Source organism: Lissotriton vulgaris, chromosome 5 (genome assembly GCF_964263255.1).
Source record: "Lissotriton vulgaris chromosome 5, aLisVul1.2, whole genome shotgun sequence".
NCBI lineage: Eukaryota > Metazoa > Chordata > Amphibia > Caudata > Salamandridae > Lissotriton > Lissotriton vulgaris.
In genome coordinates this window covers 663,295,304-663,319,614 of record NC_141693.1, presented here as the reverse complement: position 1 = coordinate 663,319,614, position 24,311 = coordinate 663,295,304, and the positions used below count along the sequence as shown (strand labels likewise).

General features: G+C 42.7%; 1 protein-coding gene across 9 annotated transcripts in view; it reads left to right on the top strand.

Annotated features, from left to right (window-relative positions):
* The window catches only part of KCNMA1 (potassium calcium-activated channel subfamily M alpha 1), a 1,464,982-nt gene that overhangs the window by 951,852 nt on the left and 488,819 nt on the right, over window positions 1–24,311 (top strand). For all 9 annotated transcript variants that reach the window (XM_086922098.1, XM_086922095.1, XM_086922094.1 and 6 more), the window contains exons 12-13: window positions 12,023–12,105; window positions 12,822–12,891. In XM_086922098.1, the coding sequence (XP_086778224.1) occupies window positions 12,023–12,105; window positions 12,822–12,891 (153 nt within the window). The remainder of the gene's footprint in view (window positions 1–12,022; window positions 12,106–12,821; window positions 12,892–24,311) is intronic.

Here is a 24,311-nt window from a genome sequence, read left to right as displayed (position 1 = left end):
GGAAGTGAGTTTACTAAGATCCGCCCTATTCCAATTGCGAGCAGAAAAATTGGTCTGTAGGGCATTAGTGACAGTGGGAGGCATGGCTAGAGTGAAGGTGATCATGGAGTGGTCAGACCATAAGCAAGGAAGAACCAGAGGAGTGGAGATATCCAGACACGAGGTCCAGACGTGGTCCAAGATATGGCCCTTAATGTGTGTAGGTGAATGTATGTGCTGGGAACAATTCAGACCCAACATGAGGTCAGAAAAGGCTAAAGAGCATGGGGTCTCGTGGGGGTCGGAGGGCCAGTAATTAAAATCGCCAAGGACCAGGAGACCAGGATCAGCGCTGGTAGATACTGGGGACCTCATGCATTGTTGTGGTAAAACAACTATGCAACACTTCTCAGTGCGCCCTCCTTGCGACACCATGGATGCGCCGTGTTTACTGTACAGCACTCCAGGTCACAAGGATTGACATATATACGTCAGGAACGCTGACGTATCTGTTGACACAAAAATGGCGTCTTGCCTGAGTGTGTCTGGAAACAGACGCAATTCCAGCATTGTGTCATTTCACATGGGGCAAGCCCCATGTGAAAAGGACTGCCTCACCACTTATGCCTGCTTCAACCAGGCGTAAAGATTTGGCGCAGTGAGGCCGTTGAAGTCACACTTATCCAAGGCTTTTCTGCATCAGAAGGCCCACCCAGCATACATTATACCTATTGCAGGTATAATGTAGTGCAGATTACAAAGAGATGCATATGTCCAGATGGGTCACTTTGTAAACATGGTGCAGTGTGGCACAGATTTTACCCCGCCACAGCGCCACAAAAAGTGACGCAATGTGCTTTAGGGCCTCATAAATAACGCCCTGGATCCAAGACCCTAATGACATAGTTGATCGACATAATATGAAATGGTTGGAAAGAGGACCACTGGTTACTTTCCAATGAGGAGCCAGTAAGGCTTTGCTTGTTTTGAGCCTTTTCAGCACTGATTATCATGCCATGCCTGTAATCCAGCCTGGATGCAGAACATGCAAAGTGCGCATAATGGTTTGGCCGGCCCACGAGTGCCGATTAAAGCGTCATTGAATACCTTTGGAGTGGGCAAAGCACTCATCCCCTGCCCTGCTTTGGTAGACCAGCCAAGCCCGGCACAAGTAAAGGAAAACTAAAATGATATCACCAATTATTATCATTTACTTTTCTTTAATAACTGCTCACAGAGCAATGGGGCGACACTCCTCTGCCTCAGTGGAGGAGCCGCCACTGGTAACTGGTGGGCACCAGAACTTGAATTTTGGGAACCAGGACTTGATTGCTATCATCAGAGTCTGACCCAGATGGACAGGTAGAAAAGGGAGAGAGACAGAGGAAGAAATATACAGGAAAACAATGACAAAGAGAGAATGCTGGAGGAAAAATAACCTATAAGAGTGAGATAAACAGATAGGAATTAGACTACCTCTCTTCAAATTCAGTGGTTCTAGCTGCTGTTCCCTCATTTTCCTACCGCATGCTTAATGCAGATTAACCTAACGCGAAACGATCGATAAATATGACTGCAACCTCATAGTTCTTCAGCTTACTTAGAGGTAACGCTACCCACATTGCTCTTGTGTCATCAGTCTACTGCCATCTAGCGGTTCCTTGTTAAGCTGACAGCTTAAGCTTCCACTGCCAAACAATTTAATGTTTCACAGAGAAAAGCAAAAGTGAGAATGTATTATTAATTAAATGGATTCTAAATTAAGAAAGTGACACTTTGAACGGAGTTTTGTGAGAATGAATTGTCTCACAGGTGTTTAGTGATCTCAGGTAACAAAACTGCTTTTACAGAGACACCTCGTTATGCAGAGAAAATTCTGGTGAATTGTGTGAGCGCTCACAGAAAGGGGAGTTTTTTTCTAATTAAGCTGCTGCTGAACTTATTTGGAGTTTGGCAAGCTTGAACGTTTAGTCACTACCGCATGTTTTGAAAGTTTTTGGGATTTTGGATTTCTCTAGATGAAAGTCTGTTTCATGACCAGTGCGGTCGAGGCTACACTAAAACAAATGCATCTTGCCTGTTTCCATTCCATTATTGCAGATACAATTTAGCTAGTTTAACAAACCATGCTTGTCTTTAATACGTTGCCCGACACTTTAAAATGACTAGAGCATCCTGTTTAATTAAATGTAAAAGTAAATTATACTCTTTTTCTCTGTGATGGTCAGAGTCCGTCACAGAAAAATAAAATGATTTAAAGCAATAATATCATTTTATTTTTCAGTGGGGGGCTCTGGCTGTAGCGTTCTAGTTCTTTTCACGTCATGTTGACGTAACGTAGGCGGCCATGTTGGCGCTGTGTGCGCGCGCATCATTAGCGCGCCGAGCAAGTTACGGAGCAGAGCGCCGGCCGGCGCTCCTCGGACAACATACCCTAAATGATAAATAAATAAGTGTTGCTTCTTCACAACGTGCATCGAGTCATTCTTACATAACGTTACAGTGGCGACGAGGTCGGGAGAGGCGACCAGACCGACGCTGGGAGCACAGAAGGGAGCAGCACTCCACGTGGCCCCCACGAGGCACAAGAAGACACACACACAGGTTCACCTGGCCCATCCTGACACCAGAAAGGCCTGCCTGGAGCGGAGTGGTCGTGGAAACGTCACAGCCAACTACAATTGGACGATCTGAGGTATTGGGCAACCCGAGGAGCGTGGCAGTGCCACAGCACAGCACATGAGCAGCTAATAGGCCACAGAGACAGCGCGACCACAACACAGCCAAGGGCACACGTGCCACCTTCCTGCATACCCACGCACAGGGAGCGCTGCGCTGGCTACCAAAGAGGAGGAAGTGGGGTCTAGCAACAAGAGCCCCCAGAGAAACAGGCACACAGGAGAAAATAACAACACCCCAGGCAGCCCCCCGGGTAAAACCACCGACGGGACAGGCGCCAAGGAAGTGAAGATGAGTACCCCGGCGGGGTATGCGATTGCACCTGTGCAATTCCTACCGAAACCCGGAGACCCACTGATGAAGTGGGAGGACTGGAAGGAATATATAGACAATTTCATAGGGGTCCTGGAGGACGAAAATGAAGAAAAATTCACTCCTCAGAGAAAGAAACGCATCCTGCTACTAAATCTAGGACCAGAAGGACTAAGAATATACAAGAGTCTAGTACCGAAGAAGAGAGAAGACACAGATGACGATGTGTATGCGCATGCAGTGGAGGACCTAGATGAACGATATCGCCCCACCATCTGTGTTTCAGTGGATAGATATAACTTCCAGCAAAGGAAACAAAAGGCGGGAGAAACCATCGAAGAGTACGTAGCAGCATTGAGAAAGCTGGCAGCCACGTGTAAGTACGCGCTGTGGGAAGATGAATTCATAAAAGACCAGGTGGTCATGCACACCACGAGCGCAAATGTACAAGACAAGCTGTGGGCGAGCGGTGACACCACACTCAAAGAAGTGCTGGTCATAGTGAAGAGGGCAGAACTCGCAAAGAGGTGCGCAAATGCAACCAAGAAAGAGGTGGCCACCCCAACCATGGTGAACAGGATACAGGAAGAGGATCACCGCAAGGACCAAAGAAACAAACAACCAGTAACCAAAGGGACCAACAGATGGCAAGGGAAACAGGCGAGCAGTGAGAACAAGAAAACGTGCTACAGGTGTGGAAGTTGGTCCCACGAAGCCCATGACAGACGATGTCCGGCATTCCGAGCCAAATGCCTGCACTGCGGAATTGTAGGTCACTACGAGAAGGTATGTCGGAAGAAACAGCAGAAGGGAATGGTGAAATACGTTGACCAAAGCGAAGAAGACCTTGAGAAAGCCACGGAGGAAGAAGTGGTCACCGTCTTATGCATATACGATCAGGTGTTGAGCGTGGACGGCAAGAGATCAACCAAACCAGTCCTAGACATGTCCATGGGCGGCATCACCATCACGGTAGTGGCAGACACTGGATCTCCATTTACCATCGTACAGAGAGCAGTGTGGGAAGAAGAGTTCCAACCCAAGTTGGGCCCAGATCTGGAGAAACTAGACATACGGCCAGTCACCTACAATGGGGATCGCATTCCCATGTTAGGCTTCCGACACCTACTGTTTGAGTTCAGAGGCCGATCAGCGTGGTGCAAACTATATGTCGCAGAGAAAGGACCCTCCGTCCTAGGATGGCTAGACCAGGGCGATCTAGGTATAAAACTCGACCCAGGAGGGAAGGAACAAATTCTTCTCACAGAACAGGAGGAATGACCGGACATGAACAGATGGAAGAAGAACTACCCGAAGGTGTTTGGGGGTACTGTAGGAAAAATGGAGAAATTTCAACATAAGATAGTGCTTAAGGAAGGAGCCATTCCAGTAGCACACAAGGTGAGAAATGTGCCCATTGCAGTGAGGGAAGCGGTCCAGACGGAACTCCAAGATCTGGAGAGGAAGGGCATCATAGAACCAATCACATGCGCCGAATGGCTGGCGCCCTTGGTGGTCGTAATGAAACCCAACGGAAAGGTCAGGCTCTGTGTGGACCTGAGAGAACTAAATAAAAACATAGTGGTGGAGAAATTTCCCCTTCCCAGGATAGAGGAGATGTTGGCCAAAACCAAAGGGGTTAAGTGGTACTCCACCATTGACCTTACCTCAGCCTACCACCAGATAGCACTGCACCCGGACAGCAAAAGCCTAACGTCGTTCATTACCCCGTTTGGGTGCTACCGATTCTGCCGCATGCCGTTCGGACTAGCCTCGGCGGCAGCAGTCTTTCAGAAGATGATGCACCAACTATTCAGAGACTGCGAAGACGTACAGTACTTCCAGGATGATATTCTAGTGATGGGGAGAGATAGGAGAGATCATGACCGGAAACTAGAGAAAGTACTACAAACACTGGAAGCCAAAGGTCTCACGGCAGAATGGTCGAAATGTCGGTTGGGACTGCAATCGGTAACATACTTAGGCCATGAAATTGGACAACAGGGGATCACACCAAAGACGGAGAACGTGAAGGCCATCGCTGAAGCACCGCCCCCCAAGAACAAGGAAGAAGTCAGGTCGTTCCTGGGAATGGCGGAGTACTATAGCAAGTTTGTGGTACATTTCGCGTCCAAGATCTACAACATGAGGTTGCTGACCAGAGAGAGCACGACGTTTCAGTGGACACCGGAAGCTCAAGCAGAATTTGAAGTCATCAAGAAGGAGATCTCGGGAGCCATACCACTCAAGGGGTACGACCCACAAGGCACTACCGTGCTCCTCACCGACGCCAGCGACAAGGGGCTAGGCGCAGTACTTATGCAAGACCGAGGAAGAGGGGACATGGAGACAATCAGCTTCGCCTCCAGGGCATTGACGGAGGCTGAAGGCAAGTACAGCGTCATCGAAAAGGAGATGCTAGCGGTAGTGTGGGCCACGACGAGGTTCCGGCAATTCTTATGGGGTACCCGATTCCTGCTCAAGACGGACCACAAGCCGTTAGTGAAGGTACTAACATCGTGCGGACACGCCAGCGCCACACCCAGGATATCGAAAATGTCCTTAAAATTATTGGAATTCAGATATGATGTAGAGTACATCCCTGGAAACAAGAATCGAGTGGCGGACTACTTGAGTCGAGCAGCGGCCATGGAGTCTGGAGAAGAAGACCCAGCTGACAGAGGAGAGATGGTGGCTCTCATAGAGGACCAAGAGAAGATAATTAGCATACAAGAATGGACTGAAGCGTATGAAGAAGATACCGACATCAAGGAAGTAAGGGCGCACATCATACAAGGTTGGCCAGATAAGAGAAAGGTGAAAACCAACCTTAAACCATTTTACGAAGTGAAAGAGGAACTGTCAGTAGGAGACAAGGGTATATTCATCTACCGGGGAGACAAGGTAATCCCCCCAAGGAATCTCATCAACAAGTTGCTGGACTTATTACATGAAGGCCATCTTGGCATAGGGAAGCTCAAGGCCAGATCGAAACAGAATTACTGGTGGCCAGGTATGGACGTAAGAGCAGAGAGGCATGTCAGAGAGTGTCCCCAATGCCAAGGGGCCGACAAAACATTGAGGCCACTACGTCCAGCTCTTGGAAAGTTTGACAATCCCTCAAACCCATGGGAAGAGTTGTCAATAGACATTTTAGGACCGGTGCTGGATGACCAGAGCACACAGAAATATGTGTGTGTCCTCATAGACCGTTACTCCAAATGGCCAGAGATAAAAGTGGGCGAATCCATGGACACTGAGAACATCCTAGAGTTTCTATCCGAAACGTTCACCCGAGAAGGAATTCCCAAGTCCATCTTAAGTGACAATGGACCACAGTTCACGTCGGAAAGATGGAAACAATTCATGGAGAGAAATGGCATCTCCGTAAGGCACACGGCCATTTACCATCCAGCGGGCAACGGCCTAGTTGAACGATTTAACAGAGTGGTGATGGGAGCCATACAAGTGGCCATCTCCAGCAATAAAGACTGGAAGAAAGCGCTGGAGAACATGGTGTGGGCCTACAGAATAACTCCCACAGGCACGGGGTACAGCCCGTTTCAAATATTGAGAGGACGTGAACCCTTCACGCATGACAACAGGATCTGGAAGGAGAAGGTGGTAACCAGTGAGTGGTCTCCGGCTGTAGTAAGGGCCAATCTGGAAAGAGCACAAGCCATCTACACCAATAACTACAATAAACGGAGGAATGTGAAGGACACCCACCTAGAAAGAGGAGAGTGGGTGAGAGTAAAGCTAGCCACTCTACAAAGGAAGGGAGACAGCAAATATAGCAAGCCGATGCAAGTTAAGGAAGTATACGATCGAGCGGCTCTGCTCAGCAATGGAAACGTGTGGTCGCAGGACCGCATGGCCCGGTGCAACAAGATATTGAGATGGGGACGGTGGTCCTCGGAAGGTGAAGACATGGACGACGTGAATGAAGAGAATAGGATTGGCGGAAGTGAGAAAAGGGACGAAGCAGGTGCAGGGGAGGTGCAAGAAGGGGAAGAAGGGAGTGAGACTCCGGCAGCAGAGATGGACATGCCGGGAGGAAATAGGAACAGTGAGGGAGCGATGAGCGGAGGAACAGAAGAAGCGGAGACGCAGAGTCAAGGGGCTCGAGAGAATATTGGTAAGGTGACCAGGAGTGGAAGACAAGTTGTAAGGCCTGCCAGATTTCGAGACTTTGAACTAGACTGCGAACTGTAAGTGACTGAGCATGGTTTTGGTAAAAGGGGGAGATATGTAGCGTTCTAGTTCTTTTCACGTCATGTTGACGTAACGTAGGCGGCCATGTTGGCGCCGTGTGCGCGCGCATCATTAGCGCGCCGAGCAAGTTACGGAGCAGAGCGCCGGCTGGCGCTCCTCGGACAACATACCCTAAATGATAAATAAATAAGTGTTGCTTCTTCACAACGTGCATCGAGTCATTCTTACATAACGTTACACTGGCTGACGGTGAATGCATGTGGGGCCGGGCTATGATGTGCAGGGGTGTTGGGCACTTAGAAGTTTGCATGTAAGTTTGGCCGTCCGTCATTGGCCGGCCAAACAGACATGCACCCTTCTATTTCTCCAACCCAGCTGTGTTCACAGCCGAGTTGGAGAAAAGCCACAGGCTCCGAGGAAGTGTCTGAGCGGAAGACAAGGCTGCTCAGACCAATTCTGGCACTGCTCTTGTAGCATGAGAGCAAAGTCTGGATTGGCTGGGCAGCTTGCGCCTTCCCAGAGACTGCCGGGAGTGAAGCACTGTGGCAGCAGTTTGCATCGGGGTAGCAAATGGTATGTTTTAAAAAATATTTAATTTTTACCCTCAATCCCCCTGTACACCCCCCTCCTGCTCGACCCACCCGCTCCCCACTTTCATTGTGCAGCTGCCGACACTGCTTTTTCCTGTCACTTGCTCAAGATTGCATGACAACTGACAAACTTTCCTGCCACTTATGTTGCATATTCTATGCACAACATGAAAATGACTTTAACTAAAGAACTATCCAATACCTAAATACCTTGCATGCTCTCCTCCCTTTATTTAACTAATATTACAATTGAAGGCCTATTTTGACTCCCACAAAAACTGTATGTTGCTTACGTTTTTCCCTAGGTATGTCACGACCCATGGGCCATTCACACTTCCTTCTTATAAACTGGTAATCCTTTGCCTGCAGTCAATCTATCTTCTAAGATTTGTCTACCCTATCTATTCACCCCACCAATCATTTGCACAAACTAACATAACCCCCAAGCCGCACTAGCAAGGACATCTAGCTCCTTCCCATTCCACCACAAACAAACTGAGGAAATGCATGTAAGCGTTTCTTCTGAGAACTGAAAACTAAATATGCAAACCAAAAACCAACCAATAATGCTTACCTCTGTTTCCAGAGTAGCATGCTTCTCAACATAAAGTTCTTCAGTGCCTCAACAGGGATAGTAAGTGCTATATAAATGCAATTACAATGCAATACCATCTAGATAAGCATGTAACACCAGAGATCTAGCACTGAATGCCCTTTATATTATGTACAGTTTCAGTCTCCAGTTATCATTGGTATTCAAACGAAAGCAAGCCTAGCACAATTGAATGCCTCCAGTTTTCAAGTGTTGTGGTTTATTAATTCTTCTCTATTGCAGGTTTAAAAGTGAGGATCATTCAGTCATGAAAAATTCGTTATGTTAATCTCTTGTACACCCCTGGTTAACTAGTTATTGACAGCTGACAGGTGTTTTGCTCTGAATAAGCTATGATTGGCCAAGTGAGCTTTATTAAGGCTTCTAATTCCTCTATGTCAGCTTCACATATGGCCCACACCTTCGTAGTGAGTAAGCAGATTTTATTACATGTTGAGGAAGGCTAATTCATGCTGAGGTCCTTCAGATGCTGCACTGGTTGGTGTTCCCTCCTCTTAATATAGGTGCTCTCAAAGGCCTTATTCACAAGCTATTAACATCTAGATGTTGCTCCAGATGGGCACTTTCATGTCCTGTGTCCGCCGTGCCTTTTATCAGCTCATGATGTATAGCTCTTCCATTTTGATCTGTATCCAAACAGATCTAAAATAGATGCGACTGCTAGGTTTTAAAAAATATCGGTGGGCAAAGAATTCTGATCCGCCAGCGGAGTTCGGTGAGTTTAGCTCACTCCACGATCTGCGCATAGTTCCGAAAAACTCAGCAAAGTGACATGGAATAGAGTTTTTTCTCTCGAGCTGGCGAGCACTCGCTAGAAAAATTCATGCACTAGTCCTCCTCCCGGCGAGATTTCTCAACGCGAGCAGCCATGGCAGGTCATGAACACTCGCGTTGAGAACTATGCGGCTCGCGTTGAGGAAGCTGCCACTGGAGTAGAATGTCTACTCAAGCGGCAGAAAGCTGCAGCGCACTCTGGCACGATGTGTAGTGTCATTCACGCTGATTTTACAGCGCAGGACAAACTCCCTGCACTAAAAATCGGTGCGAGCAGCACGAGTTAACAGACTCCACCACTTGCGGAACTCCATGGAGCGCAGCAGAGTTTTTCTGGCACTTCATAGAGCTCTGTGGAGTAAAATTCTGTGAAGTCCGCCCAGGCCTACTAAAAAATAATGTCAAACAAGTTTGCATTTCTGTCAGTATTGAACCCAGTGGACAAAATAGGAGTCACTGTTAGGTACCACTGTTACACAATTGTAACAGCACTAGCCTTGCATGGGTCCCACATACAGATGTTCTGACCATCCCCATGCATTTAAATCTACTCATGCCTTGGCATCTGACAACTATTCTTCCACCTCACATGTCCACTACACTACTACTTACAACCTAGGGTCTGCTAACCAGAATTTCTTAACGCCACTCCAACTATTTTGCACTATAGCTGAAGTCTGTTTCTTGGAACTGTTATGTCCTTTTCACTGGTATTTTCTAACTGCCAATCACCAAGTACAACAGAAATTAGGGCGGGAGAAGGTTTCATAGGGTAGGTTACCTCATCTTTCCCCAAAAATCAGTTTAAAACATAAAGGATGATTTCTGCCTGGCCGGTTAGGACCTCTTTATCCCTATATCCATCTCAATAAGGGGAACAATATTCTTTGTAAAAAGGGCTCCCACCCACAGAAGCTTGTGTAGCATGCTTCATCATTCAGGCCCGGTGAATCTACTACCGCTGGTAGGTTCGACACCATTCTGAAAGGTAGCACTTTGCTTTTGCTTTTGTGGGAGCCTGATATGGGTTAAAATGCCTATAAGCTACTACTCTGTTTTGTGCTTTATTCCAAGGACACTTTTGGCTGAATGAAAAAAGGCAGGGGATATAATTGGAGTGCATTAATTCTCCTGGATCCATAAGATCTACATGTTTCAGCCGGCCTTCTATTACCCAACAGGCCACTCGCCTTTCGTCAGGACCACCAAGATCCCTGATGAGGGCCTCTATTCATGTGGCCAATTTTACATAGTGTTTTAATTACGCTCATACGAATTAGCATGCTTTCATCCCATGCACTCACTCAGACATTACACCACTGGAGTTTTTCTGGTTAGTGTTGTTGTTTGTCACTTGGGTATTTCACAACATTTCAAATGTTGTAATTGGGCTTGACTTGCCCCTTAGGAAGTTACTGTCACCCCTTAGGAAGTTACAGATGGGCAGGACCCCCTCAGTACACTTACTCCATAGGGCCCTCCCAGCCTCTGTACCTAGTGTTAGTCCCATAACTCCTTCCATTAGTCAGGGCCAAACCCTCATTCAGGAATTTCTTGGGACAATCAGCCTGCCTCTTGACGATAGAATAGATAGCAATAAGGATTGCAACGGTTTCTCAAATAGTAGTGGTTTTAGATCGGAAATATGATGCAAAATCATTTGCCCAGAGAAACAATTGTGGATCAATTGTGCCTGGTGATGAGAGAACTGACGTAAACAAAACAGTGATGGGTGGAAAGCTTGAATTGATCTCAGCCACTGGTAATTACTTGGGCTGCATCTCAGTCCGCACTGCCAGGCCCTCTCCAAACCAGAACATAAGCAACACAAGACTGGTTTCACCCTGATTGGAGCTCGTCAATCGAGTGCAAATTGGCTGCAGTGGCATAGTGAGCACAGAATCCACGTCCTGGCATACCCATCCCACCTTGGGCGTCGGACTGAAGTAAACAAAATAGCAATGGGTGAAATGTCTGAAATAATCTCAGCCACTGTTAATTACTCAGCCCATCATTATTTTGCTCACCATGGCATCTCAGATGGGACCCAGCTATATGCAAATCAACCTTGGTCCTGCACTAATAGGAACTGTCCTTCCCAAACTGCCAAGCCAGGCAACACTCGAAACCGGCACACAAACAGCTCAAGATTGGTTTCGCCCTGATTGGTGATCATCAGTCATGTATAGGCCACAATGTTAGCTTTGACGTGGCCAATGACTGGTGTGGGTTTGGTATTCAAAAATGCACCAGACAGCGGATGATGTTGAAAAAGGGATTCTAGTGAGTGATTTACTGAGAAGGATCCCTGCTCCACCACCTTAGCAGTTAGTATGAGACCACTCCCTGCACTTTGCTCTGGAATAGAATCCTCCCAAAAACCCTAGCAGATTCTCAAGATCACGTGGGAAGATGCCTGTATGGAGCTTGCAAACTTGCAAACTTTCATAATAAGCTGTACCAGCATGCTGTACGAACTTGTGTTGGAACTGTACGCTTATGCATGCGGTTTCTGTCTTTCCGTCAGTTTCTGGAAGATGTTTTAGGAAGAATCATGAGTTGTTACCAAGGCCTCTTTTCAGTGCAGAGTTGCTTGTGTATCCAAAGATATGATTGTGGAGAGTTCATCATTACTCTGTTATGAGGTGTGAATTCTGTTGGGTACAAGCCGAGATGATTGCTCTGATTTTGTTCTTACATTTGTATAAGTCTAAGTACCATGTTGATTTGCAAGCAAATGATGCTTAATCAATTACTGTTACTTCTGCATTACTCTCGCCTATTCCTTGTTTATACTTTACTAATTACTGCAGTAACTAAACATTCTAATTATTCCCAAATTATTTCACTGTCTCCTCAGATCGAGTCAGCAGATGCCTGCCTAATCCTTGCAAACAAGTATTGTGCAGACCCCGATGCCGAAGATGCCTCAAATATCATGAGGTGAGCTTGTCTAGTCACCAGTGGTGGCCGTCAACATTAAAAAATGGTGCGGTGCGATGCCCAAAAAACTCACCATATATGTTGCATAGAGCCACGTCCGGTGTCTTTTTCTTCGGCGGTGATGCCAGCGGACAGCAGGAAAGAGAAGGACTTCCTCCCTTGTGCGTCGTGATTCCAAACAATTGTTGGAGCGGGCTAACCAGGCCCGCATTTTGTGGGTGGTGGTCTGTGGCTGCAATCTCTTGGCTGTTTTTCAGCCCAGAGATTGAGTGGTCTGAAGTGCGCATGTCAGATTGGACTGCTGTAGACAGCCGGCCAATTTGACATGCGCACTGGCGGAAGCTGCAGTATGGAAACAGCCCGCCCCTGCCCTATTGTTGAAACAACGTTAGCCTGTGACCAAAATAAAATGGTATTTATTACTATTTTATTAATGTGTGTGACTGCTGCGCTCGCAACAGGTGGGGCGATGCTCCTCCGCCATAACGTACGATCCGTTGCAGCTAGTCACTCATTTGAAGGAGTAGTTGCCCATGTGGTTATCATAGCAAGCTAATCCAATGAATATACTTACAGGAACACTGATGGTGAGGGCATTGATATAAATACCCTTCTTTAGTTTGTGATACAATAAATATATATTCTGCTAAGTAATCGTCATTTTTTTGGGACAATCCATCAAGCCAAACTTTAAAATCACCTTCCTTTTTTTGTAGAGTTATTTCAATCAAGAACTACCATCCAAAGATAAGAATCATCACCCAAATGTTGCAGTATCACAACAAGGTAAGGAAGTGACGCAGGTAACTCCGAACACCAACCAGAATCACAATCTTGAATTCATATCTGCTGCAACTCTGGTTTTATCATTTTTGAAGTAACAGTCTCAGGGCTTTTATGGTGCTTCTAGTGCAATTCATTAGCATATTATTGTATTTGAATAGTGCCAGATAACTGTCTGTATTGCAGCCGATATTTTGTTGCATTGTGCTATGTTATATACTGTGGGAAGTTCTTTTACTTGCAATATTCTGCCACCAGGCTACTCTAGACTGCTTTCTGTCCTGTTTACTTATCAGACCTCGCACACAAAGTTTTGTTTCTGCCATATCGTTCTTGCAGCCATGTAGGTTAGAGATCCTGGAATCCCATTTGTACCCAGAACACTCTTCAGCTCCCATCACAAGCATAAGCAGTTCAGGTCAGTTAATTATGGTTGGGGTGTCCCAAAAAATGACAGAAATCATGAAAGTTAGAATCTCTCCGTTCTTGGGAAATTATTCCAGATGCATACTCACCTACTTCACAACAAAAGTGCTCAAGGATAATACAGAAACATATAGAATTTGAGAAAGGCAGGGGAGCCAGCCGAAATGCGTCATGTGCGGCCACGCCAAAGAACACATGAATTATTCATCACCCTGTGGAGTGTTGGAGTTTGCACGGGGAGTTTCAGGGATGAAACTGAGTCATTGAAGTATTTCCGGCACACTGAAGCCGGAACCCAGCACACCCCTCGTTCAGGAGCACTGCGGCAACCAAGAGGACTGTATTTTATATATATATATATATATACATGCAATGTGCACTATCTCTATGTTCATGAATCAGGTCATGTGATGCACTTTAGGAGGTGTGGCCCATAGGAGGGGTCAGGGAAACACAGCATTAAAAAAGCAAGCTGACCGCTAATCAGGTGTGTGATCAAGAGTACTTGCCACTCGAAACGCGTCGCTTGAAAGGTTCCAAATAAAAAAAACATCTTGCCTGAAGCCGTGGGGTCCGTCTTCTTCTTTCGCCACGTTGTGTGGAGGTTTGAGGAATTGCTTGGATATATATATATATATATATATATATATATTCACTGAAAAAACCATAGGGTATAGACCATATATAGTTAGGGATCAGCATTTACAAAACCTTATTTTACTCGCACAAAACCATTGAAATTCGCATATATAGTTAGTTCCACTAACTATATATCGCGCACCCGCAATCCACTGCTAATGATGTCACATATTACATCATTCATGACATGGTCAGTGACATCACTGATGACATCACTGATGACATCTCAAATGACATCACTGATGACATCACTGATGACAACTCAAATGACATCACTGATGACATCACTGATGACAACATCCAGTGACTGTATGTTTCTGTAAAGTTAAAATATGTCTTACATATTGAAGAATGAGTGGATGTATAAGTGTCTGGATGAAGGATTTAGTAGGTGCATGACTGACTGTATGAGTGAGTGATTAAATGTGTCTCTCTGAGTGCATGGGTTAGTGACTAAACTGTCTTAATTTGTGGATCATTGTGTCTCTTGTTCTGTAAACTGCTGCATGTGTTAATCAGTAGCTATATGAGTAACTATATGGTTTATTGATTGGTTGCCCAAGTATTTGTATGGGAGACTGAGTATGTGTGTGGGTGGCTGGGAGGTGTATGACTCTGTGCATAGATGTGTGAGCAGTTGATTCACTAGATGTACGGGTTCAAAAGTGCATGTGGAAACAGCTGTATGGGCGGTTGACTGTGTGCATGAGTGTATTGGTGAGTGAATGGATATCTCAGTGCTACATGTCAAAGTAAGTACATATGTAAAACACAGTACATATGAGAGTTGACATATATAAATAACTGTGCATAAGAGCCAGTGAATGTGTGAGTGTCTGTATGGATCATTGTGAGCTTGTATCAGGGATTGTATAAGAGAGTAAATATGTGTTAGAATATTTTTGAATTAGTAAGGTGTGTATAACTGTATAATTGAGGAAATGGAGGAGTGATTGATTCTTTGCATGACTAACTAGGTGTGTGAGTAACTCCATGGATAAGTGACAGTCTGTGAGTGTCTGTTTACACTGAGTGTATGTAAGGTTATATTAGAGTCTGAAGAGGTTCAACGTATTATCACATGAATGATATCATCAGTGATGTAATCAGTAATGCCAAATGAGATGTCATCAGTGATGTCATCAGTGATGTCATTTGAGATGTCATCAGTGATGTCACTGACCATGTCATGAATGATGTAATATGTGACATCATTAGCAGTGTATTGCGGGTGCGCGATATATAGCTAGTGGAACTAACTATATATGCGAATTTCAATGGTTTTGTGCGAGTAAAATAAGGTTTTGCAAATGCTAATCACTAACTATATATGGTCTATAACCTATGGTTTTTTCAGTGAATTTTCAAGGTTTTGTAAATGCTAATTCCTAACTATATTTGGTCTATAACCTATGTTTTTTTCAGTGAATTTCAATGGTTTTTTAATAGCAAATATCAAAAGCTGTAAATGTATTCTTATTTTAATGGAAAAATATATTTTATATGTTTTTAATATCATTTTTTATGTGTATATTTTTGTAAAAAAAAAATTTTTTGTTTCGCTACTGGTCCGCGCACCGGGTAGCTTCCTGTTAGCTCAATTTGGTTCCGCGACCCGGTCCGCGAACGGGTAAACGTTCCGTTAGCGCAACTACTGTGTTAGAAAACAACATTGTGGCGCGTTGCGTAAGCGCGCCGTATTGCGTTGCCGCATAATGCGTCTTATGACGCGCCGCGTTAGCGCACCCGGAAGCGTTCTGGAATGCGAAGCGCAGCTATCCGGAAGCGCTCCGGGTGCGTAGCAGGACGCGCAACGTAAGCGTAACAAGTCATGTGATTTGAAAATAACACTTTTTATTGGTTGATTTCACTTTTGGTTTCCTAATGATGTAAGGCTAGGTCATGTGACCTAAAAATAACACTTTTCATTGGTTTAGAACATTTTTTTTTCTCAAATGATGAAAGCCCCCTCCTATTTTTCTCACTCTGACTTTCAACTTTGTGAGAGGAAGACCTATTTTGCTTATTGGAAGATGGCTTCAATTGTAGCTGCAGCTGGTGGACCCCCACCACCTCCACCACCTCCTAAGAAGGATGGACCACCACCCCAGTTTATTCCCAACCCTGAAGAAGAGAAGAAAGAAGTAGAACAGGATGTACATGACATAGTATTTTTGCCTGAAGAGCCCCGGAAATCACACCACAAGGACAATTTCATTTGGCAGTTTTTTACATTTCCACAAGGCCAAAAAAAAGTGAATGCCCGGCATGTTACATGCCTGATATGCAAAGAAGTTCTGTCCCGAGGTACAGATAAAAAGTATAGCTTTGGGAACTATACAATGCATCGCCACATGCAAAGGTGGCATCCAATAAATTACAGTGTGGCGGAGGTGCGTAACCTACGTGAAAATCCACCAACTCCTGTGGCCACCACCTCAACGCATGAAAGTCTTTCGGGACCAGAGGCGAGGGAGACGGTCCCCACTATCCAAACAAATTTTCAACACATCAAGCTGGTGTGTATTTATTGTGGGGGTTTGCTTTCTTACGGCGAAATGAGCATAAACTTAATGAACAGAGCATTTGAAAATCACAAGTGCTCCAAACGCCCCAAAAAGTGAATTTGCTCCTGTTGAGCCGTTTCTAATGCCTGTTTTTTGTTGTTCCCCCTGAAAAAAACATAAAAAAATTAAAACCGTTCAAAAAATACAAAATAAAATGTTCAGAAAAATAATAAAAAAAATATAAAACAACAAAAATAATTTAAAAAAAGTTCTTTTCAGAACTACCTCCCCTTTATAAGAATTTGCTAGAATGTTTAGCACTCTGACAACCTCTATTTCTTTTGGTTCGCTTCCCGGTTCGCGCGCGGGTACGCGAACCGGGAGCGAACTCAAAATCTTTTTTTTTTTAAAAAAAAGAAGAGTAAGTAAACTGAGAGTAATGTTAAAAGAAAGACAGTTAGAGGGAGTAACACAGAGATACTGTTTAAAGAGGGACTGAGAACAGGAGTGGAAAGAGTAGAGTAAAAAAAAGTAATAGAAAAAGGAATGAGGGAAGTAGCAAAGGCAGGAAACTGAGGGTTAAAGAAATGAAGCAGTGGAACTAATAAAAGTTAAATGTAAAAGAGATGTAACAGAATGAGTACTAAACACTTACCTTATAATTATCGTTAACTTAGTCACGTGTTATTTTTATACTTTCAATCTGTGAATGAGAGAACAAAAATTTAAAAATTGATAGAAAGTAATAAAAGGTGAGTGAGCATGAGACAAGATGAGTACATATTAAAAATCACAATTGAAAGTACATAATTAATTATACATATTAAATGGTTTATTTTTGCTGTTCTCAGAATATATCAAATTTCACTGAAAACAGTGAGTTGAAGGTATTCATCATATAACAGCGGGGAAAAAAAACACAATCAAAATGATTGTGTTTAAGAAACCCATATAATATTATCAATCAGAAATCAGAACTCCTCAAAAGTAACTTACTTTCCATGACGTCAAAGGATGTCCTATGAACAGCTTATACTCTGTTGTGCTGTTATAATTTTCTGCCCGCCACTTTCTGAAAGATAAGCTCTATCGTTTTAAGAAAAATGAGACATACAAAGCAATTTAAAACAGCACACTAAATTACAACAACACCTAGAATCATTATAATCCAGTTACCTACCCTAAATTCTCACTTCTGAAAACAAGTCAAAAGGCAACATTGCTTCATAGTCAAATTCTAATCATTGCCGAAAGACCAGCCTTTTTTAAATTTCGAATAAGCTGTGTAATATCTTGAAGTTGTTAAAGGACCATCATGTCATATAATAGATGCAGTTACAAATGTTCTTCCTGAAATCAACGACTGTGCAGCCAAAACATTTTTAATTAGACTTGACAACTTATTTACATCCGGTTTATATAGTTGGAATTGTAAAATGACATTTCACCGATAAGTTTCTATAAATAATGTAGACAGCATTACAGACTTACATCACCTCTACTCCTTCTTTTGATCTACTGCTTGAATTAGCTTATAAACACAAAGAGTTTTCGCTCTGTACTACACTTATCCACAAGGCCATATAGAGTAGGAGCTATTAGAACCTCTTGAAATTCCTCTGAACAAATTCCGAGATTCCTTCCCTAAAATTTTGGTTGTAAGATCACCAGGTAAGAATTTTGAAGGTAAAAAGGCAATCTTTTTTTGAAAGTTAAAACAGAATCATTACAGAATGACCAGCCGTTTCCAGATAAGCTGTGTAATGTCCTGAAGTTGTTGAAGGACCGTCATGATATATAATTGCTGTAGTTACAAAAGTCCTTCCTGATATTGACAACTGCGAAGCCACAACATTTTTAATTAAAGTTGTCAATTTAGTTCCATCAGACCTACATCGTTGGAACATTAAAATGACACACTGGCCATAACTTCGTATAATTAACGTGGACAGCATTGCAGACTTACATTGGCTACACTCCATGTTTTGTTCGGCTGCTTTTAGTAGCTTATTGAAGGATACTGATTTACTGTAAGGCAAAGTTAAATATATAAATCTTTCTGAGTCTACACTAGTAGTACTTGATAGCCTACAGTTCTCGCAATCATTCTGCCATTGATAAGAAAGGCCAAACAGATAATCTACATCTACACCTTCATCTTGCAATACATTAAGCATATACATTAAAAACTCCTGACAATCCTGCTGAATATTTTGAGAGAATTGCGTTTGACCTGAACATTTGTCTAACAGATTACGAATTTCAGACACACTTTCTACTCTTGTTCTATCAGCGCTACATTTCTCTAACACAGAATTCAACAAACAGCATAAACTTTGTTCCGAATTGATCACAATCTGTTCTTTTAAAGTGTCTAGTGAAAAGACAACATTAACCACTACATTAGCATAGCAGTTGACACCAGAACTATTTTCAAATTGAAAACCAACAACATCTTCAACAGAATTCATTTTCTTTCGGCTTACAATTTTCGGTTCATCGACTTTTGGTCTTTTTGCTACAACCTCCCTACTATTACTGATATTTCTTCGTTTCCGGCCTACCACACGTTTCTCAAACAAAGGATATTGAGGCAAATGTGGCGCATACTCTCTTCTTAACCTATTGTATTCCTTAACACAATCTAGATCCGCACAAATGTTTGTGACATCACAGTCAATCAAGTACAATCCCGATAAAGTTCTGACTCGTGACAATGCTACATAAGCCATACCCTCTTTGAATACAGAACTGCCAATATTCACTAAAGCAGTGTCTACACTTAAACCTTGCGATCTATGGATTGTCACCGCATATGCCAAGCAAACAGGAAACTGCTTATGGCGAACATATAAGTCTTTTACAAGCAAAAACCTAGCTGTGCAACGAGCAATTAGCTGTACATCCTCAATGCCATCAAATTTAATTTTTCAAAATTCAATTCCATCTCTACTTCTGTATTTCTCAAAATCAACAACATTACCCATTGATCCATTTACCAGACCTCTTTCAACATGTAAATTCCTTCTCAAAATGATATGGCAATTTAAGCACACATTCAGAGTCTTTTCAAAACCAGCAGTTTTAGATATAGTCTTCTCTAATGAATCCAATTTAGATTTCAAATTCTCAGACAAAATAATTGTTGCTCCCATATGCTCTATTCTGTCAATAGCTTCCAGTTTCACAATCTCTTGGTTTTCTAAAATCAACATTTTGTTGTTGAAGATGGAACATTCTGCAAGAGTTGGCATCAAACATATTCCAGATTTCTTCTCAGTAATTTTCTGAAAAATATCCTCTGGCAGAACGTCTTCTTCTGGATACAAATTTCTCAGTAATCGTGCATGTAAAGCTTCTTTCCCACGCTCGGTCACTTTCCCAATTCTAACATCTTGTAGAATATTCTTGTAATCTTCATCCTTCGCCTGACGCATATTTTCATGCAGCTCAGCATAATTGAAGTTTAACCATATGTTAACGTTGCCAATGCTCCCTAGGCACTTCCTGGTATCTTCATGCGTAAGCAGTTTAAAAACTGGTTGTCCTTTCACTGGTATCAGCTGCAGAAGATCACTGAAAACAATGATGTGTTTGCCACCAAATAACACATCATACTCTGTTTTAAGAACTTCCTGCATTCTCAAATGCACAAAGGCAAGCATGACATTGGAAACCATGCTTACTTCGTCAATGATAAGAAGTTTCATCTTCTTCAGGACTCTAGATACTTCACAACAAGCATCTCCAGATAACTTGTGGTATTGTAATTTGTTATCATGCTCCACTGGCAGCATCAGTAGCCGATGCAAAGTAATACCTTTAATATTATGTGCTGCCAGTCCAGTTGGAGCGGTCACAACACAAGACAGCGATGACTCAGTCCTTTTCTGCAGATAACATGAAATTGTTTTAATGAGGAAACTTTTTCCAGTTCCTGCTTCTCCACTCACGTACAGTCTGACAGGCTTCAACGACGTACATGAGCACTCTTTCTTCTCATGACTTAATCCATGCTCAATTTGTTTGGTAACTTCGTCATATATTTTCCTCTGCTCAACGTTGAGTTGTCTTTCCAAATGTTCTAAGTTAACCGCATCCTCCTGAGCATGTGCCATGGCTCTTTCCACTTCAATCATGGCAGTGGCAGCTTCATTTTCGATAACTGGTTCTCCTAGTGGATCCTGACTCAATGAAACAGAACTCTGACTGTCCTGAGAACTGTCTCTAGCAATCTCAGCTGCAATTGTTGCTTCCTGCTCGATTTCTGCATTCAACATTTCTAGATATTTTGGAAAAACAGGACATTCTATGGACTCCTTGGCTGCATTGAAAGAGTCTTCGTAACAGAGGAAATCTCCAAGCAGTTCCTCTTCTGCACGCCAAGGCTTGAAAAGTTGCAAAAGAGCTAAATAGAAAAACTCTTTTCTTTCTGGAGATTCGCAATTCAATTTTCAATGATTTACCAATTGACATTTTCTTTGCTTGACCAGACATCCCTCACTTCCAATTACAGCATACACTCCTTTATCAATATCTTCTTTGATGTTCCTCTTGAAAATGGAATTTTGTAGAACCTCATACAGACAAACATTCTCCAGGTGACTGCTTCTATTTGGATAATATGGTCTTCAAAATATCTGTACTGCTTGGCTCCTTCTCCGCCAAATACTCAATTTCCCGTACAGGTTTCAGAACTCGATACGCATTGCAGTAAGACCAAGACTCGCCCAAAATGATACTCCTAGATTTGGCATAGAGACTTGCTGAAGATAACCGGTCAGAACATTCGTAAGCTCCGATTTCTCGATGCGACAACATCTTCAGACTGAAACTGTACAACTTCTTGCTGAGGCTCTTTTCATGGGAAATATCCTCCCACATATCCTTCAGTTCTGTCTTTTCTTTTTTTGTGATGTAAGACGTCACATACCGAGCCACAGCCATACAGTTGTCAGCCACAAACTGTATGTCCATGTTAGCATTCCACATGGACAAAATCACTGGGTTGTAGTCATTAATGTACTTAGACTCTTCGTTTCTTTTCAAATTGTATGTGTTTTTGGGTGATTTCCTCGTCACATTATGTCGCAGCGAAGACATCAAATAGTTCACTCTTCCTTTAGATATCACCAATCGTGGAAATGCAAAACGACATTTGGTGTAGTACTTGTCCTTGTTTCTGAATTTACGACCACAATACTTTCCACAACGATGGCTTTGAAACCGTAAAACTTGTTCTCTTAGACTTTTATCTTCCTTTGTCTTTGGAACAGCACATGTAGAATACTGTTCTATGAAACTCATCACTAAGTCATCCGGATCTGTTCCAAATTTGGGTGCATCTTTGATCCATAGCAGCATATGTATATGAGGAGCACCTCTTGCTTGATACTCCTTTCTCCAGAAGAAATCCAACTCCTCTCCAAGAGGTGGATTTTTCTTGTTTGTGATGAAAGACATCATAGCTTCAAATCTATGATTGAAGTACCTGCATACATTCACTGGATCCAAAGAGCACAGTTCTCCGGGTGTCTTGAATTCAATATTTTCAATGTTTCCATTTGCCTCTCGTAGAAATTCAAGTAAGTCTTCCCAGTCATACTCAGCACAGCTCAGAGTGAGGAACCAAGTAGGAGTTCCTAAGTTCCTCAGCATACATTTTAAGTCACCATGACGACGATACCAATACTCATTAGTACCACGCTGACATGCAATGAGATTAATCAGGTGAGAATCCAAAATACTGTCTTGCACATTGACTTTATCCATAAAGTCCCTTGCCGAGATATTTCGCAGTTGTACACCACTTTTCAAGATGTGGTTCACTGCATAAGACAGTCCAGACAGATCACTTTCAAACAGTAGATTAAATAAATAGGGAATGCATTGACGAAACCTAGGATCTTCTGCATACAATCGTAAAGTCCGGTATTCTGAAGCAGGAATTTGATCAGGTCGCTCATCATATCGTCCTCCTCGACCTGTGGGAAATAACTGTGGAAAACACTGAGCTTCCAAACTTTCCTCCCAAACACTAATGGGACTCCCTTTGGCTTGTTTCATTTGAATCAACTCAATAGCATTCCCCATGACTTCCTTGGAATGCAAAGGATGAACACTATACTGTTCAAATATTTCTTCATTTTTAGAAGCTTCTACTTTCTCAATTTGCCCAGCACACAATTCGCTGTCCTCTTCTTCACTTACTTCCTCTTCTGCAGCACATATATTGTTGTAGTACTCATTATTTTTTATCAAATACAATGTTACCTTTTTGACTTTCCTAACATCCACTAAATCTTGCCAGATTTTCTTACTCTTTGTCGGAACCCCATTAACTAGGATAACTAAAGGTTCCTCTTCCACTTTCTCTACTCCAATTGTATTAATGTTTTTCTTCAAATGTAAAGGCAAATAAACAACTTTTCCCTTTAATCCTCTCTGTAAATCTGATGGAGGCAATTTCCCTGTCTTTGGCTCCATTCGTACAATAGCCTGAAAGGGATGGACACTTTGAATCAAAATAGATTCATAAGTATTTAAATCCTTCAATTCAGAAGGAATGTCAACCAATTCCAGATTATTATGAACCGCTCTAGCAGGCATCCGGTTTTGGTTTAATTTCTTTAAACAATAAGTACACATATGTTGATCCGATCCCAAATCAAAACGATTTTCTACCATCAAGTATGTGGCAAAATCCTTCCATTCACTATTGTTTTACATTTCACTTTTTGCATATAAATCCACTAACTTAGTCTGATTCTTATAATAAGTCCGTCGACAACACACACAAGTGAAATTAGGCCTCTCACTTGATTTCACCTGAAAGTTGAAAATGTCCTTGTGAAACTTATGTATATTAGAAATCAGTACACTCTGTTCCACATTACCTTCTTCTACTGGGTCAATTTCAACATTGTTCTCTTCACCAGCAAAGTAACAGAACTCAATTTCTTCACAAATATTCTTTACATCAACTTCAGAACCATGCAAAAGAGCAGTGCTTAATTGTTTAAGCATAATTGCCGGACTCTTAGCATAATACAACATTCTAACTAATTTCCTCACTTTATTATGATGCACTGCTAGCATCCTGAAATGATGAAAATCACTCTGGCATACTCTCCTGGAAAGACAAGCCAGTGAATTACCACGCAAACCTGTCACTTGTCTCACTCTGCAAGGATCTAATTCTTGCAACAACTTTATTTTTTGTTTTAAACTTTTCTTATTAAATGTCCGTAAAAAATCACACAGCAAATTGATGGAATCCTGTCGCACACTGCAAATAGAACTACACTTCCAGGTGTTCACTGGTCCCTTAGGACGTCTCCCTAAAACCTCATCACCTAACACCTCTTCTGCATCTGCAGACACAAGTTTTTCTTTTTCAACCGGACAACCATCTTTTACCTCATATGCTCGACCACTGGTGTCAACTGCATGCACCAAATCATTGTCCTGGAAGTAACTCTCCTCATTGAAAAATGCCTCACAACTTGAACTATGCCTCCATTCTCCTGAGAAAACTTCACAAAAAATTAGTACGATTAACTACTCTCTTCCATCTACTATTTGATTTGAAATCATAAATTACCTTGTTTAGTTTCCTAATTCTATTGATTACCAAAATAAATAACTTTCGCTTAATTTCGAAAGCCTGATCAATAATTTTCTCTACATTTTTCTTTCTCTTATAAAAAGCCACTTTCTGTTGACCTTTCTTAAAATCTTTTAACAAATTGCCAATTATCCTGTTGCGGAACATTCGTCTACGAATGTCTCTAAACAGATTTTTCCTTCTACTACCATGCACAGAGTTATATCCTGCTCTAGCAGTTACAT